Below are 16,531 nucleotides of genomic sequence, written 5' to 3' on the forward strand. Positions count from 1 at the left end.
GGACTGCTGCCAGACATCCAACTACAACTACTAGGAACCTAAAAAGGACAATAATACTACCTTATGCATACTGCACCTTATGTGAATACTGTATATTTCAGTTAGTTAAGTTAGTTAATTATATTGATTTGTTATATTGTTTACACTGCTTGTTTGTACTACCTGTAGCTCCCCTCCCCCTCCCCCATGCTGCTATGATGCCTGCATATATTATCTTATCTTAGTACTAATTTTTGTTATACCCAGTTTCACCTGTACATTGTATATTTCTATTGCACTTCTACCGTTACATTTGCACTGTGGTTGGATGCCAAACCACTTTTCGTTGTACTGTACTTGACAATAATATATATATAATATGACGACAATACATTTGAATCACCTGACAAGACGATACTTACAGTTAGAACCAATTTTGGCTTCCTTCTCCGTTGTTTTACTCTTTGGAGCTTTGGGGGGAGGGGATGGAGAGTCCACATCACTGGGCTCGAAGAAGCTGGGTTCATCCTCACTGGCAGTTGTCACCACCGCTTTTTTCTTCTCCTTGTAGTCAAACTCATCCTCGCTGCTGGACATGCTGTACTTCACGGCAGCTTTAGAGAACGGGTGACAAGAGTGCGGCGGCGTTAGGACGGTGCCCGCACACAGAACATCCTCACAAAACTGGCAGTTTTTTACGTTTTACGTGAATTACAGCTGAAGTTGGTCCCTTGACCAAGGTACCGGCATCACAACTGGAGTTGGTCCCTTGACCAAGGTACTGGCATTCCAACTGGAGTTGGTCCCTTGACCAAGGTACTGGCATTACAACTGGAGTTGGTCCCTTGACCAAGGTACTGGCATCACAACTGGAGTTGGTCCTAGGGCACGGCACTGTGTGGCTGCCCAGTACTGCTCCTAACTAGTTAGGATGGGTCAAATGCAGAGAATAAACTTCCCCAAGGGGATCAATAAAGGTTCAACTTACTTACACAGTGCCCACTGACTTTGTGGCTAACTATCCAGAGCTCATATGGAGGAACGGCATTTATATTTACCACATATATACATTAGGGCTGCACCTCCATTCATCTATTTCAATTTTGTCTTCCCACGATAGGGCTGCACGATTTTGGGAAATAATCTGACTGCGATTGCGATAAAATTTGCGATTATAATCCCAAAAAATTTAAGCAGCCCCAGAGGTTTATTGTAACATGTGGCTTGCATCTGGCCTACGCGGTGGGTCTTTTCGGGACACCGAGCATGAAAATGTTTCTTTTTACCTGGGAATCGATACCGGTACCCAACGGTACCTTTTTTTCTGTACTTTACTCTCCCTCTCTGAAGTCTAAACTTCACAACACACAATCTAAAACCCCTTACCTCCCTCTCTCAAACCGATCTTGTATATCTCAATGGGACTTCCTGGTTAAACCAAATTAAAAAAAATAAGTTTTTAAAAATAAAAAAAATATTGCCAATTTTTTTTGTTGCGATTTGATAATTGCATCATTCCAAATCGCGATTTCGATTTAAAATCGATTAATCATGCAGCCCTATCCCACGATCATGAAAATAAGATAGTCATAAAACGATGATTGTGCCGCGTTGCTCTCATTTTGTCCTGTGTTGTAAATGCAGCGCACCCTTCCTTCACAGCGGTGCACTCTGCTATGAGAGACGTGTAACAATATACTGACAGCTGACGTGCTATGAGACACACCAGTGTAACAATATACCGACAGCTGACATGCTATGAGACACACCAGTGTAACAATATACTGACAGCTGACATGCTATGAGACACACCAGTGTAACAATATACTGACAGCTGACATGCTATGAGACACACCAGTGTAACAATATACAATGTAACAATATACCGACAGCTGACATGCTATGAGAGACACACCAGTGTAACAATATACCGACAGCTGACGTGCTATGAGAGACACACCAGTGTAACAATATACTGACAGCTGACATGCTATGAGACACCAGTGTAACAATATACTGACAGCTGACATGCTATGAGACACCAGTGTAACAATATACTGACAGCTGACGTGCTATGAGACACCAGTGTAACAATATACTGACAGCTGACGTGCTATGAGACACCAGTGTAACAATATACTGACAGCTGACGTGCTATGAGACACACCAGTGTAACAATATACTGACAGCTGACATGCTATGAGACACACCAGTGTAACAATATACCGACAGCTGACATGCTATGAGACACACCAGTGTAACAATATACTGACAGTTGACATTAGTCTTATATCAGAGGGACCCAAACGAACAATGCAAGTTCACAAAGCACCTGGCCAGTTCATCCGCAGACACACCCTATTAAAGAAGACTTTCCCTTTAGCTATGAAGGGAAGATGAGCACAGAGGGTGGATGAATGTCACTGAGCAGTGATTTAAGTTGAACATTCCTTAAATCACAGTTGTCTACTTCCTTAGGTGATAGATAAGCAAAATGCATTATCATCCACAGCAATATGAATAAATACATATTTAATATCCGTGTCATTCCTGAAACGGCTGGTAAAAAGTTCCAGCAGGTTAAGAGAAAAAGCTACCTTCATGTTATGGTTCACAATTTACTGACTAGAGCCAAAATCTGACAAGAATGAAAAGTAGTTTAGTTTAGGCTCTTGACATTTCATTTGTACCACAAATATTAGAATTGGAACAGATGAGACCAGATTTGAAAACCATCAAATCCAAAAAAGAACCAACCCTCCTGAAAAAAGTGTCAAGCCCTGTGATGTTCACAAATCAATGAGTAATGATGTTTAATAATCGTGATTTCAAGCTATATATATATCCATATCCGTCGGAATATACCTGCATATAATCCTTCTATATACCTACTTATACACCTGCATATAACCCATATACCAACTGTATGATAGCATGTACAATAATGCTGTATATACGGTAGATATTTATTTATTCTTACCATATATATATATATATCCACATCCGTCTCTACATACCTGCATATAATCCTTATTATATATCTGTAGATACTATATCACCTGTACATGATTGTATATTACTGTTGCACTTTACTGTTACATGTGCACTGGTTGGATGCCAGACTTCTTTTCATTGTACTGTACTTGTGCCGTACGATGACAAATCGAATCTAATGGATTGTGCTGAGAAAGCACTCGACAACATCATTGGTGAGCAGTAAATAGGGCTATGGTTCCATTAGGTCAGGACGATCCCTTTAAATGGTCCTGGAAGGCCGCCAGTATGACAAGCTAATCAGTTTCGTTGTCACAGGTTTGTACTTGAAGGCGTTCAGCATCAGCTCCCATTAAAAGCCTGGGAAGGTACGTCCGTCGCTGCTATTTGGGGCGGTTTGGACGTGTCGTCTTTGTAGAGATGACACTCTTCATTAAAAACCTGTATGTAACTTATTCACCTTCGCTACCGGCAAACCGTACGGGACCGGCCTCTTCAGAGCTGCCATACACATCAAGGTGAGCCTATCCAGACAGTTCCCTGCATGCTGGATATTTCTGCACCTACTGTACCTGCTTAACCTCTTAAGCCCGATCGTACGGGTAGGAGATTTATTTCACGTCACAAAATAGATCAATACAGTCCATATTAAGTGATGTTGAGTTTCTTTTTCAAATGTAGCCAAGAGTAAAGACCATAACCCTGTCAAAACAGCAGTCGGGGTGTGTTATAGCTCTTTTGAGCTTTGAATGCATGTATGTATATCAGCCTCATCTCGGTCAATTGTGTAAATAAAGTACTAATCAACCACAGGAAAAAGGTACGTTATAGCCATAAGTAATATATTTACATACGTATTGTATAAGTAATATATTTACGTTTTGTATTAGCGAAAAGAAAAAAACTGATCGGGGTCGAACTAACAATGGTTGGGGGGGGGGGGGGGCTCACCACTAGACCCAAACCACCAACCCTGATACAAATAGAGCAATACTGTGTTAATATATATTAAATAACATACCTAATGTACCCTTTTTCCTGTGGCCGATTAAGTACTTTAATTATTGCAAGTTCACATTGTGTTTTCTGAGGGAGTCTCTGACCGGTCCACAAAGACCGGTCAGGTGGAAAACACAAGCTTCTGCCGAAATACAGAATAAAATATCCCCTCTTCTCTCCAGTCGAGCCCTTTAACCCTTTCACTGCCGCACTACCAAACGGTTAACCCTTTCACTGCGACAATACACAGAAGGTTAACCCTTTCACTGCCACACTACAGAAGGTTAACCCTTTACTATCACACTACCGACGGTTTAGTAAAGGGTCAACCTTCTGTAGTGTGGCAGTGAAAGGGTTAAAGACTTTCCCAGAAAACCCCAGAATCCGTTACTGGGAATGAACAGCCTGGCTGGAGGATTTGAAAGGAGACTTCTGAGAGAAAAGGGTCATTTCTAGGGGTGAGAATCACCAGAGGCCTCACGATACGATATTATCACGATACTTAAGTCACGATACGATAGTATTGCGATTCAAAATATATTGCGATATTAATAGTGATATATTGCGACGTATTACCTTTTTTCAACTGCAAAGAAACTTTGTCAACATGTTTTATCTAATAAAATAAAGTTTTCAGACTGTTCATCTCACTTCAATAATTTCTATTGCAGCAAATGGGATTTTTTCAAGCAGACAGATGTCAACACTAATCTGTGTTGCATGTACATGACAAACTGAACTGTTTGTATTACAGTCATATTCCAACTTAACTGAATGCACACGTGTGTGTGGACTACTGTACTACTACAAGTATTGAAATGAACAATGCAACTTCCTTATAAAAAGAAAAAAATATATATTATTTATAAATAAATATAAAATAAATAATAAAATATCTATACTTGGCATCCTTGTATCGACACAGTATCGCCACGCAAAGTATCGCAATACTATACTGTATGGATATTTCCCCCCACCACTAGTAATTTCATACTGTATTTCAGCAGCAGCTTGTGTTTTCACCTGACACTGTCTTTGCCGAGACTCTTTCCGTTGATCCGTTAGAAATCACAACGCAAACTTCCAATAATTAGTTGGGACGAGTTATCGATTTAACCCTCAGAATCCACGGCGGTTCGTTAAAGAGCTTTGTATGAACATGTGTTAGTAAGGTGTGTTCACCTTCACTTAGACACTTTGTAACACTACACCATATTTGATCTATTTATTATTAAGATTTGCACTACATCTCTGCCAAATCTTTACATGTGTTTGGTCTTTATTATTTTTAACGTATGAAGCCCAATCATACAGAATAGAATAGAAGTAATTAATAAAATTAATCCAGAGGGAAATTCAGCAGCACAAAACGCTCACAAGAAACATATAGGTAGTCAAAAATAAGAATACAGACAAAGATATACAGCAGTGTTAATTTAGTCAATGGAAATTATGAGCATATATGGTCGTCAACAAAGCTTTTCCCCGACGACAACAAGACGTCACGTTAATGGAGATCATGCGACACTAACGTGACTCAATAATTCATGCAATGTCATTGACTACAAACGACAACACAAAATGTAGTTTACAAAATAAAACCTTGCTGAAATCTCTCTCGACTAAAACAAGACGGCGGGCCGTCACCGGCGTCACGCACTCGCATTATGCGCCCATCTGCCGGCAGCATTTTTCGCCGATCATCTGTTCGAAAGTTTAATTTGCCGCCTTTCGATCGCCACCACACTCAATCAATTGCGTGCTTCGGGTCTCGATTTACAAGGAGATATATCCAGCGAGCGTCATTAGATAGGTGACGAAGTCCTTTGTCCTGACTCGTGCACCTGAATGAATTGAAGTGGACGGCCATTTTGGATTATCACGCATTATTGCGGTACACACATTACAAAAACCTTTCTAAAAAACTAATTTTCCGAGGGATTTTTTATCAAATTTGGACTGTATGACTATAAGACTTCAGGCTATGGAACCGTTGTTTTCCAGCTCCTACCTCTCATCTGGAACCCAAAAACAGGCATCTGGCAACAAGTCAACACAAAAGTAAGGAGAAAATATTTTATTTCAGTGTGTTCAAACCTGTTTCTCTAATACATTAGCACTCAAAGTGATTTTTAAAGTATAAAGTAAAGGTTTGCAAAAAAGGCATGCAATCGTCAAAAACAAAAAAGGCCCGGTTTCTGCCCAATATCTTAAGAGGTTAGATTGCAATCATCGTCTAGCCAGCTCGCACTAACGTTAGCTTGTTTTTGTTTAGAAAAAGCTCACACCAACTTATGAGGCTGTAACTGAGTGCCGAGACTAAACAAAAAATACTAAAATCGAGACTAAAATACTCAGACCTGTAGTTGAGGAAAACTTGACTAAACGGAAAATAGATAAAGGTGACTAAATATGATGAAAACGAAAAAGAGCATTTGACACATGACTAAAATAAAAAATTGCTGACGAAATTAACACCGATATACAGTCTAAAATATGTATATAGATTCTAAAATATACAGTCCAAAAATATACAGTAAAATGTATAAAGAACCAAGCATTTCACTGTAATGTACATGTACCTTATATTGACAAATAAAACAAAACTCACCTTTGGATTTGCGCTCAACCTTCTCCCTGGAGGCCGGCACCTCGTCCCCCTCGATCATCTCCAGGTCGCTGTCCGACCCGCCCTCCTCGTCGTCGGAGGACCACGGGTTCTTCTTGGCCTTCTTCGCCACCGGCTTGAACTGCAGGGTGGTCTGCTTGCCCGTCGGCTTGCCCGCCTTCGATGCCGCTGTGGATGAGGGGCAAAGGTGGCGGTTGGCAAAACACACAACCTACAGGTTATAGAATCAACTGAAGGAACCAGCGCTGCACGGACTCGCCCTTTAGGTGCGTGTGCTTCCTCAGCTTAACCCTTTAGGTGCGTGTGCTTCCTCAGCTTAACCCTTTAGGTGCGTGTGCTTCCTCAGCTTAACCCTTTAGGTACGTGTGCTTCCTCAGCTTAACCCTTTAGTTGCGTGTGATTCCTCAGCTTAACCCTTTAGGTACATGTGCTTCCTCAGCTTAACCCTTTAGGTACGTGTGCTTCCTCAGCTTAACCATTTAGGTACGTGTGATTCCTCAGCTTAACCCTTTAGGTACGTGTGCTTCCTCAGCTTAACCCTTTAGGTGAGTGTGCTTCCTCAGCTTAACCCTTTAGGTGTGTGTGCTTCCTCAGTTTAACCCTTTAGGTCAGGGAGGGGCAACTGGCGGCCCGCGGGCCGCATGCGGCCCTCACCGACGCTCCATGCGGCCCCAGGCCAATATATATATATATATAAAAAAGAAAAAAATATATATATATTGTTTTTTGCATTCGACTAAGAGGTTGGCAGTCGACTATGGCTCCTTTCGATCGATTAGTAGACTATTTCGACTAATATGGGTCAGCCCTAGTGTGGACATATTCAACGCTGTTGAAAGTGCCGTGCAGCAATATGGGGGGTTTGATAAACTTCCATCTATTGTGAGTCACTAATAATCAGGGGTGCAGTGGTCATGCCATGTGGTACCACGCCGTCCCAGCACTTTTCTGAGCAGAAGTACACGCACGGATGTGCATGCGCGTGCATGCAAAAATGAAACGTTATTTCATCTGATGCAGATCGCATGCACAAACATTGACGTTGACATTCCTTCTATTGTGCGCCAACAGGAGAGACCACAAGTGTCTCATTAAAGCCAGAACCATTATTAACCCACTGTGGAGGAGGGTGAATGTCATGCCAGTTTGATAAAGGGTCAATGGGAGGCATGTAGAATTGCACAAAAAGGAATTCATTATTCTGATGAGTATTGCACTTGGCTACTCGTTTACTTTTGTAGTGTTCAGATAACACTGAAATGCATGTTATGGATATGAAGCACTCGGTTTTGTTTAGTAGCAGGATAAAAGTTTATACATTTAACAAAATAATTTATTATTGCACTTTTGATTTAATGTTGTAGTGAAATGCAGCAGGAATGCTGCTTTGTGTTTGTTGAGCAGTGGGCTTTAAGTTCATACATTTATTTTAATAGAAGCCTTAATTATAATTTGTCATTTTTGTACATATTTGTGTTGCACAGCAATACTTTCAAATTCAGCTGTATTTATAAATTCATGAAGTTGAAATTAAGCATTACTAAATGCGTTTGAAATGGAATAAAAACAAAGTTACAACAAATCATAATAGTTTATATGCCTTATTTATCACATCTGTGACTATTATGGGCTATTTGAGAGATGGGTACTACTGGCGGGACTGCCGATAAACAATGCGGCCCCCAGATTGAGTGTGGAAATTTAGTGGCTCTCACCATATACAAAGTTGCCCACCCCTGCTTTAGGTACATGTACTTCCTCAGTTTAACGCTGAACAGTCATCTCTGCCAGCTCCAAATAAACGGACATAAAAAGGACGGTTCCCTGTGTGCTGGTTATTTATGTACAGCCTGTCTGCTTAACACTTTCAGTGCCACGGACGACATAACTCGTTTTATCAGCCCCCCCATTGAGTGCCCACAACGACAAATATCGCTTTCTTTTTTTATTAGCGATCCAAATTCATATTTCATCAACCGAGTCTCCCGTTGGTACACTAGCCCCTACAGGAGCTCAGATTGGAAAAAGCTCCCCCTATCGTCTATCCCTGTGTAACTGCAGATCAGCCGCTTAGACCTGGGATCTGTAGATCTGTAGAGGTGGAGCCAACTGGCTCCTTGTGCTGGCGAGCAGTCTGCTCAAGAGGGATCTGATCGCGGGACGGAAATCAGCCTGGAATATATATTTACAGCAGCCAATAATCAATCAATAAGCGTGATCGATATTTGGAATGGCGATCAGGAATTGGAATAATCTTTTTGGATAACATCTGATCTCAGGTAAGGAATCTATTTTTACCAGTCTTAGGATAATCAGACCTGTTTTCACAGATTTCAGCGTTTGCCCTATGTGTGATGTGGCTGTTTGGCTGTGATCGCTGATGAGGAAATAAGAATTGATTTGTCAGATCGCCTCTATAGCGTGCATACGTACACATATACTATCGATAATCTAGCGTTTATTTGAAAACGATTCATAAATAGGCCGAAAAATGACAACGTTTGTGTATTCTAGAATATTCCAGTAAATGTCTTTTACCACGGAATCTTTATATTTTCCCTGAAAACGAGGGCTTTTCAAAATGCAATAAAACGAAAATGAACCGATAAAAAAAACAATCCGTTTCGACAATGTTGACTGCAAACAAGTCATTGATAAGCGACTGGCAGATTAGACACATAGCCATAATTTAAAACATAGATTACCGGTAGGCGTTTTTAATGCCAACATTGAAGTGGGTCGCGGCATTCAAGGAGGTTCCGGGGCACCGAGCTCCGGCACGGAAAGTGTTAAAAGGTGCTGTTTTTCTGTTTGTTATTATAAGTGGTAAAAAAATATATATATATATATAATAATACTAATAGGACCGGACTGGACTGGGCACCGGGAAGAACCTGTAAGTGGTGTTTTCTTGTTAAAATAAATGTTAAATAGCTCTACATTGCAACAGCCATCACCGATAGTGTCTGGTCAGTAACATGGGTCTCCCAGTCCCTCCTGCTCTGCAGTAAACAGACATCACTGATATAGAGTGTCTGGTCAGTAACATGGGTCTCCCAGTCCCTCCGCTCTGCAGTAAACAGACATCACTGATATAGAGTGTCTGGTCAGTAACATGGGTCTCCCAGTCCTCCTCTATGCAGTAAACAGTCATCACTGATGTAGAGTGTCTGGTCAGTAACATGGGTCTCCCAGTCCCTCCTGCTCTGCAGTAAACAGCCATCACTGATATAGAGTGTCTGGTCAGTAACATGGGTCTCCCAGTCCCTCCTGCTCTGCAGTAAACAGTCATCACTGATATAGAGTGTCTGGTCAGTAACATGGGTCTCCCAGTCCCTCCACTCTGCAGTAAACAGTCATCACTTATATAGAGTGTCTGGTCAGTAACATGGGTCTCCCAGTCCCTCCACTCTGCAGTAAACACAAAATACATTGGTTTCAAGGAAATATTCGCTTTGTTGGAGTATGGAGTTCTCTCTCCTGATTAGATTTTTTCAGTTTACTGCAGAGCGGAGGGACAGAGAGATCCGTGTCACTGACCAAACACTCTACATCAGTGATGGCTGACGGAATGTAGAGCTATTATTTTAATACCAGACGATGCAGCAAATGAGATGCTTTTAAATTTTCCTTTGATGCAGTCAGAGCTTTGGTAAAGCTGCATTCTCCCACTATGCTCCCTTTTTATGGAATACGCTGCAAGTGAAACTTTGTCTAGAGGCACTTCCTACTGTGAATGCTTTTAAAGGTATGCTACGATTATCCCTTCATGAAACATGCAACTGTTTTACCTGATGCTATTGCTGATCTGATATGCTTCTTGCCACTGCACAAATGGCCTTATGTATTTGTTTTGTATGTTTTTTGTTTAATGCCCTTGTTGTGTGCCATGTTGGTCAGGACTCCCTGGAAGAAGAGATCTTGTATCTCAATGAGACATTCCTGGATAAATAAAAAAGAAAACATGCAACAATGAAAGACTGACGCAGCCTCCTCCTCCTCACGTTTTTCCCTGGCAGGAGCTTTGGTCTTCTTGGCCAGTCGTGCCGCCAGGCCCAGCTCCGTGCCATCAGCATCTTCTTCAAACTCCATCTTCATCACCACATCCTCACCCTGGAAATAAAAACAAAATCAATACAGTTAACCAATTCATTCATTCGAAACGGTGTCGGACTGCTACGTTTTAAGGCAATAAAATACCATCTTAACATCTCGATATACCCTGGCTTATATACTGAATCACAGAATAACCATGAAGGCACAATTTGGGTATGCAGCATGGAAACAAGAACGTATAATTATGGACCCCAGTGTCTCTACGCTCTGACCCCTGACGTACAATACATACAGAATACATAGACCCCAGTGTCTCTATGCTCTGACATACAATACATAGACCCCAGTGTCTCTATGCTCTGACATACAATACATAGACCCCAGTGTCTCTATGCTCTGACATACAATACATAGACCCCAGTGTCTCTATGCTCTGACATACAATACATAGACCCCAGTGTCTCTATGCTCTGACATACAATACATAGACCCCAGTGTCTCTATGCTCTGACATACAATACATAGACCCCAGTGTCTCTATGCTCTGATATACAATACATAGATCCCAGTGTCTCTCTGCTCTGACATACAATACATAGACCCCAGTGTCTCTATGCTCTGACATACAATACATAGACCCCAGTGTCTCTCTGACATACAATACATAGACCCCAGTGTCTCTCTGACATACAATACATAGACCCCAGTGTCTCTATGCTCTGACCCCCGACAATAGATTTGTGTAGATTAGACCCCTGCTCTGTAACGACCCGCACCTTGCCCTTCTTGCCCTTCTTGATCTCTCCCTTCTTGAAGGCCTCGGCCTTCATGGCGGCGGTGACCCGGGGGACGACCCGGCGGCCCTGCGGCGTGGGCAGCGTCTCCTGCTTCACCTTCAACACTTTGCCCTTTTTGCCCTTGGGAGCGGGCATGGTGGCGTTCTCCCGGTCCTTCTCCTCCACGCGCTGATGCCGAGGAGAAAGGGAGAGAAAAAAACGGGGTTACATTTAATCTTGAAAACTAACATTTTCATGGGTATACAGTATACAGTCACTCCAGTGTTGCCCACGGGTTCATAGGTGATTATTCGCTGCAGGCTGGGATGAGTAAGATCAGGGCACGAAATAAACTTTTTGACTCACCGGCCAGTGGCGGGTAGATGGGAAAATTCTACCCGCCAAGCATATTTCTTACCGGACAAAAAAAATACGCATTTTTGTGTCACATACCGGTATATAAAAAGATTTCAGTACATTTCAAGTAGATAAGCTATTACGTTGAAGAATAGACACTTAAAGAGGCCAGAGTTAAATTTGTACTCTCTCTCTCTCTGAAGTGACTTCTCGCTATCTGCAAACAGCTCCACTGTCTGTGAGTATACTTAGTAGCCTCCAGGATTCTCCGGCGCTGCAGCTGGACCCTATTGGTCAAATCACATTCAACATGCCCTCAGCTCGAAAACGCATCGAATCAATGTTATAAGACATTGATATCAGGAGCCATCTGTAGCTACTGCTAGCCGGCTAGATAACGTTAAGACAACGCCTCAGTGAACTATTTAGTTTACTGGGACATATAGAGCTAACGTGAGCTAAGGTTGCCTACCGAGCAAACGGACTTCAACGGAGGTATTATGCACTCGACTATTGCTGGAGCATTTGTTGATATCAGCAGCCATCAGTAGCTAGCCAGCTAGATACCGTTAGACAATGCCTCGTCATGTATTAAACTAAAAGTGAATAGTTGACTGGGTCATTGTTTAAACAGTAACGTTAGCTCACGGAGGTCCGCACTAGACTAGAGCAGACTGCCTCTGTGTTGATACGAGGAGAAGCACGGACTGGGGCGGATATGACTCGTTGCCACGGGTTTTTTCAAAATAAGAGTATCATATGAACCGAACGTTGCTAACTGCCGGAGCCATCGATATTATGACTGGAGCTGCGCTTGGGGCGGAAATGAGACCCGCACAGGATTTTCAAAATAAGAGTATCGATATGAACTACACGCCAGGCAGACCTCTCAGTGTGACTCGCCAAACCTAAAATATGCCCGCCATTGGCGGGCTCTAATTTCGTGCCCTGAGTAAGATGCACAGGACTGAACAGTGGAAGCAATTTAAGACTTTTTAATACCACTTAGAGCAAAAATGAAATAACAATTTCACGACCATACTAGAAATTGGGCATTTATATAGCAGCTTCTATCCAAAGTGCTTTACAATTTGTTCCTCACATTCACTCACACACCGACGGTTAAATGTCTCGCTCAAGGACAGTGCCCGGGAGGAGCGGGAATCGAACCGGGAACCTTCCGATTACCAGACGACTGCCCTAACTCCCGAGCCACTGTCGCCCAAACATAGCGACATTGAACTGGCGGCTGTACTTGGGCACCAATTTAAATCATCACGCGTTCCATACAAGCTCTCACCAGACACACCAAGCTCCCGGTAGCCCTGCTAAAAACTACTTGAATACAAAAACATTTAATATATTTTACATTATTTAATATAAAAAAAAATGTAATACCTGTGCAAATTAAATGTAAGACTTAATACCTTTCAAGGCCTTAAATTGAGTGATGAATTTAATACTTTTTTAAGACTATATTACCCCGCAGATACCCTGTACAAGACAAACCAATACCCGTGTGTTATGATGGTTATTAATTCAACTATAAAACCAAAATCTTTCCAGCTCAACCATAGAAGAATGCCATCGTGTACAAAATATATTTAAGACTTTTGAATACCCCGCAGATACCCTGGAAAGGGGAAGACTCTGGGAGGCTGAACAGATGAAACGTGACCCATGGGGATGAATGGGTTGTAACGGAAATGACATCCTGGTCACTCTACTTCTACTGCCTTGATACAGATGACTGATGACTGGCTTAAAGCTATAGATAACTCTATGTTGGTGGGAGCTGTGCTGTTAGATTTTAGTGCTGCATTTGATGTGCTGGACCATTCTCTACTGGTTGATAAACTTAAATGTTATGGTTTTAACTCTTCTGCTTTAAAGTGGATACTAAGTTATTTGTCCTCTAGATCAGTGGTTCCCAAAGTCGGGGTCGCGACCCAAAGGTGGGCCGCGAGCAGCCACGGATGGGCCGCGAGATGATTTAAAAAAAACAAAAAAAAAATAAAAAAAAATAAAAAAAAACATTTTTTTATTTTTTTATTTTTTATTTTTTTATTTAATTTTTTTTTTCAGGCCACTGAACTTAGAAGCAGGCCAGGACAGTGTTTCTAGTTGTATTCTAAAATTCTATTCTATTGTATTCTAAAATGTGACTATATGGTTTTATATTAACTTAATAAATAAACAAAAACGAAAAATTACTTATTTCAACGAACATTTCAAACTAAATAACAGATTATGCACATAAAACGCTGAAAACAACCGAAGCAACAATAGTATTTTAATGAGGCTATTATTATTATCATTATTATTTTGCAACAAGTTAGCCCTCTCATAAATAGCACATATAAATGAATAACTAACTTGAACTAACTTAATAGGATTGAAGTGATATTTGGCTTAAAAAATCGGTCACCTGGCAAAAAAAAAAAAAAAAAAAAAACAGACGATGTGCATTGGGCCGCGGCTCTCTGACGCCTTATTTTCTGGGCCCCGGCCTGAAAAGTTTGGGAACCCCTGCTCTAGATCACAGAAGGTGTATCTAAATGGCAGCCTGTCCAGTAGCAGAGGTCTAGAGTGTGGCGTGCCGCAAGGAAGTTGCCTAGGACCTTTGCTCTTCTCTGTATTTATGAATGACCTATCTTGGGCTACCAAATGTGCTACAACAGTTCTTTATGCAGATGATTCAACATTGTATTACGCGGCACCATCATGCAATGTACTTAATGAAGTTTTGAGTAGAGAACTTAAAGTTGTGCATGACTGGGTAGTATGTAATAGACTTGTCCTTAATATCTCCAAGACTAAATGTATTGTGCTGGGAACAAGGCACAGGTTATCTACAAATCCAAAGCTTCATTATAACTTGTGTAATTCAGCAGTTCAACAAGTTGAAAGTACTAAACTCCTTAGAGTGATGCTGGATTGCACTCTGTCTTGGTCTCAGCATATTAATTATATTGTTTAAAAAATGGGAAGAGCAATTGGTATTTCCAGGAAATGTGCTTCTTTTGTTGCCCGTCCCCTTTTATGTCAGATAGTGCAAAGTTTAGTTTTATGTCATCTTGACTATTGCTCTGCGATGTGGTCATCTGCTGCCAGTGGTGACCTCAGGAAGCTCCAGGTGGTCCAGAACAGGGCAGCACGGTTGGTACTGGGCTGCTCACTAAGGTCTAATGTGAGCCGTATGCATGCCCGCCTCTCTTGGCTTAACGTTGAAAATAGATTGTCTTTTAATATACTTGTGCTGTTCAAAGTTGGTCATGAGCAGTAAGACTCCTGTTTTTATACATCAGATTGTTTTTAGTAATACTGTGCACGAGCATTACACTAGAGGTTCCAGTAGTGGGCAGCTTGAATTGCCAGGTCCTAGAACCAGCGCTCTGGGGAGATCTTTTATTTTTAGAGCATTAACTCTGTGGAATGGCCTGCCTCGGAACCTCTGCTGCATTTACAGTAGATTCACTTTTAAAAAGAATCTTAAATTGTTTTTAAATTGTTTTTAACACTGTAAAGTAATTTTTTGTTTTTGTTTTACACTAATGTAATTTTAGCTATATTAATTGTTACAGTAGGTTCATTATGCATTGTGTGTACTGACTTTTAATAATTTTGCAATGGTGATTGTTTGTGTGTTTTTTTGTGTGTGGACCCCAGGAAGACTAGCTGGTTGCTATCGCACCAGCTAATGGGGATCCCTAATAAAATAAAATAAAATAAAATCTGTCAACAAATGGTTTATGTGGAACACGTACTGTAAACTGCAACAAGATCACTTTAGATAAGGGGGAACGTGCATCATAAACTGCAACAAGATCACTTTAGATAAGGAACGTGTATTGTAAACTAGGGGTAGGCGTGAGTAATCGATTGATGGGATTACTTACGGCTATGGGATTACTTACGGCTATGAGAAAACTCAATCTTAAATTATGGTGACTCGATCATTTCATTATGGCCTACGCACCACAGGGCTATTCTATTATATACGGCTTTGACGCGCTGCAGATTAAAATCAGCAGCTTTTCCTCATCAGCGATTGCCTGTAGCTGCATCTAACGTTAAAACTAACTAGGGATGTCCCTATCCGATCTGGATTTTCAGAAGATCGGGATAAAAAAATAAATAAAAATCTGAATTTTTTTAATTTCTTTTTATACTTTCTTTTAATTCAACAAACATGACCATGTTCACGTCTTAAACTCATACTGAGGCCTTAGTTTTAAATTGCATATAAGCATTTATTTATCGTCACAGAGCAGAAGGATTTTGCCAAAACAAACGCATTTCCTTTGATTTAATTATACATCAAATGATTTATGTCAAGGATGAGGGACATCCACTTGCACAACTTGCAGTCACCTGATTTTTTATTTTTTTGCGCCATTGCTCTCATGAAGCAGCAGGTTTGGAGGCGGAGTTTTTAGATTACTCCGGTTGCAATGCCTCGCTTGAATGAAGTTAACTTTTCACCTGGATAACGTCAACATTCAGGGTGAATGTAATGTGAGCCACCGGCGCTCGAGCCACCTCGAGCCCCTCGAGGGACTATTGAGGCAACAGTCTTGCTTCGCCAGTTTCTGACAAAAATGCGTCAAATCGGTTACTAATGGCAAGGCGCTCGCCACTAACGCAGGAGATGCTGGGTTCGAGCCCAGCTCTCGGCGTTGCTACTGGCTTGGCTGGTCGTTCATACTAACACAATTGGCAGCGTTAGGGGTGGGGAAAG

At 41.3% G+C, this 16,531-nt stretch overlaps 1 protein-coding gene across 2 annotated transcripts in view; it reads right to left on the reverse strand.

Moving 5' to 3' along the window:
• top2a (DNA topoisomerase II alpha) overlaps positions 1-16,531 on the reverse strand; it is an 83,162-nt gene that overhangs the window by 11,370 nt on the left and 55,261 nt on the right. For both annotated transcript variants that reach the window (XM_084323517.1, XM_084323516.1), the window contains exons 28-31: positions 11,434-11,622; positions 10,606-10,714; positions 6,584-6,769; positions 402-593 (exon numbers count right to left, since the gene is read on the reverse strand). In XM_084323517.1, coding sequence (XP_084179643.1) covers positions 402-593; positions 6,584-6,769; positions 10,606-10,714; positions 11,434-11,622 — 676 coding nt within the window. The remainder of the gene's footprint in view (positions 1-401; positions 594-6,583; positions 6,770-10,605; positions 10,715-11,433; positions 11,623-16,531) is intronic.

This window comes from Notolepis coatsorum, assembly GCF_963971535.1.
Source record: "Notolepis coatsorum genome assembly, chromosome: 10".
Taxonomy (NCBI): domain Eukaryota; kingdom Metazoa; phylum Chordata; class Actinopteri; order Aulopiformes; family Paralepididae; genus Notolepis; species Notolepis coatsorum.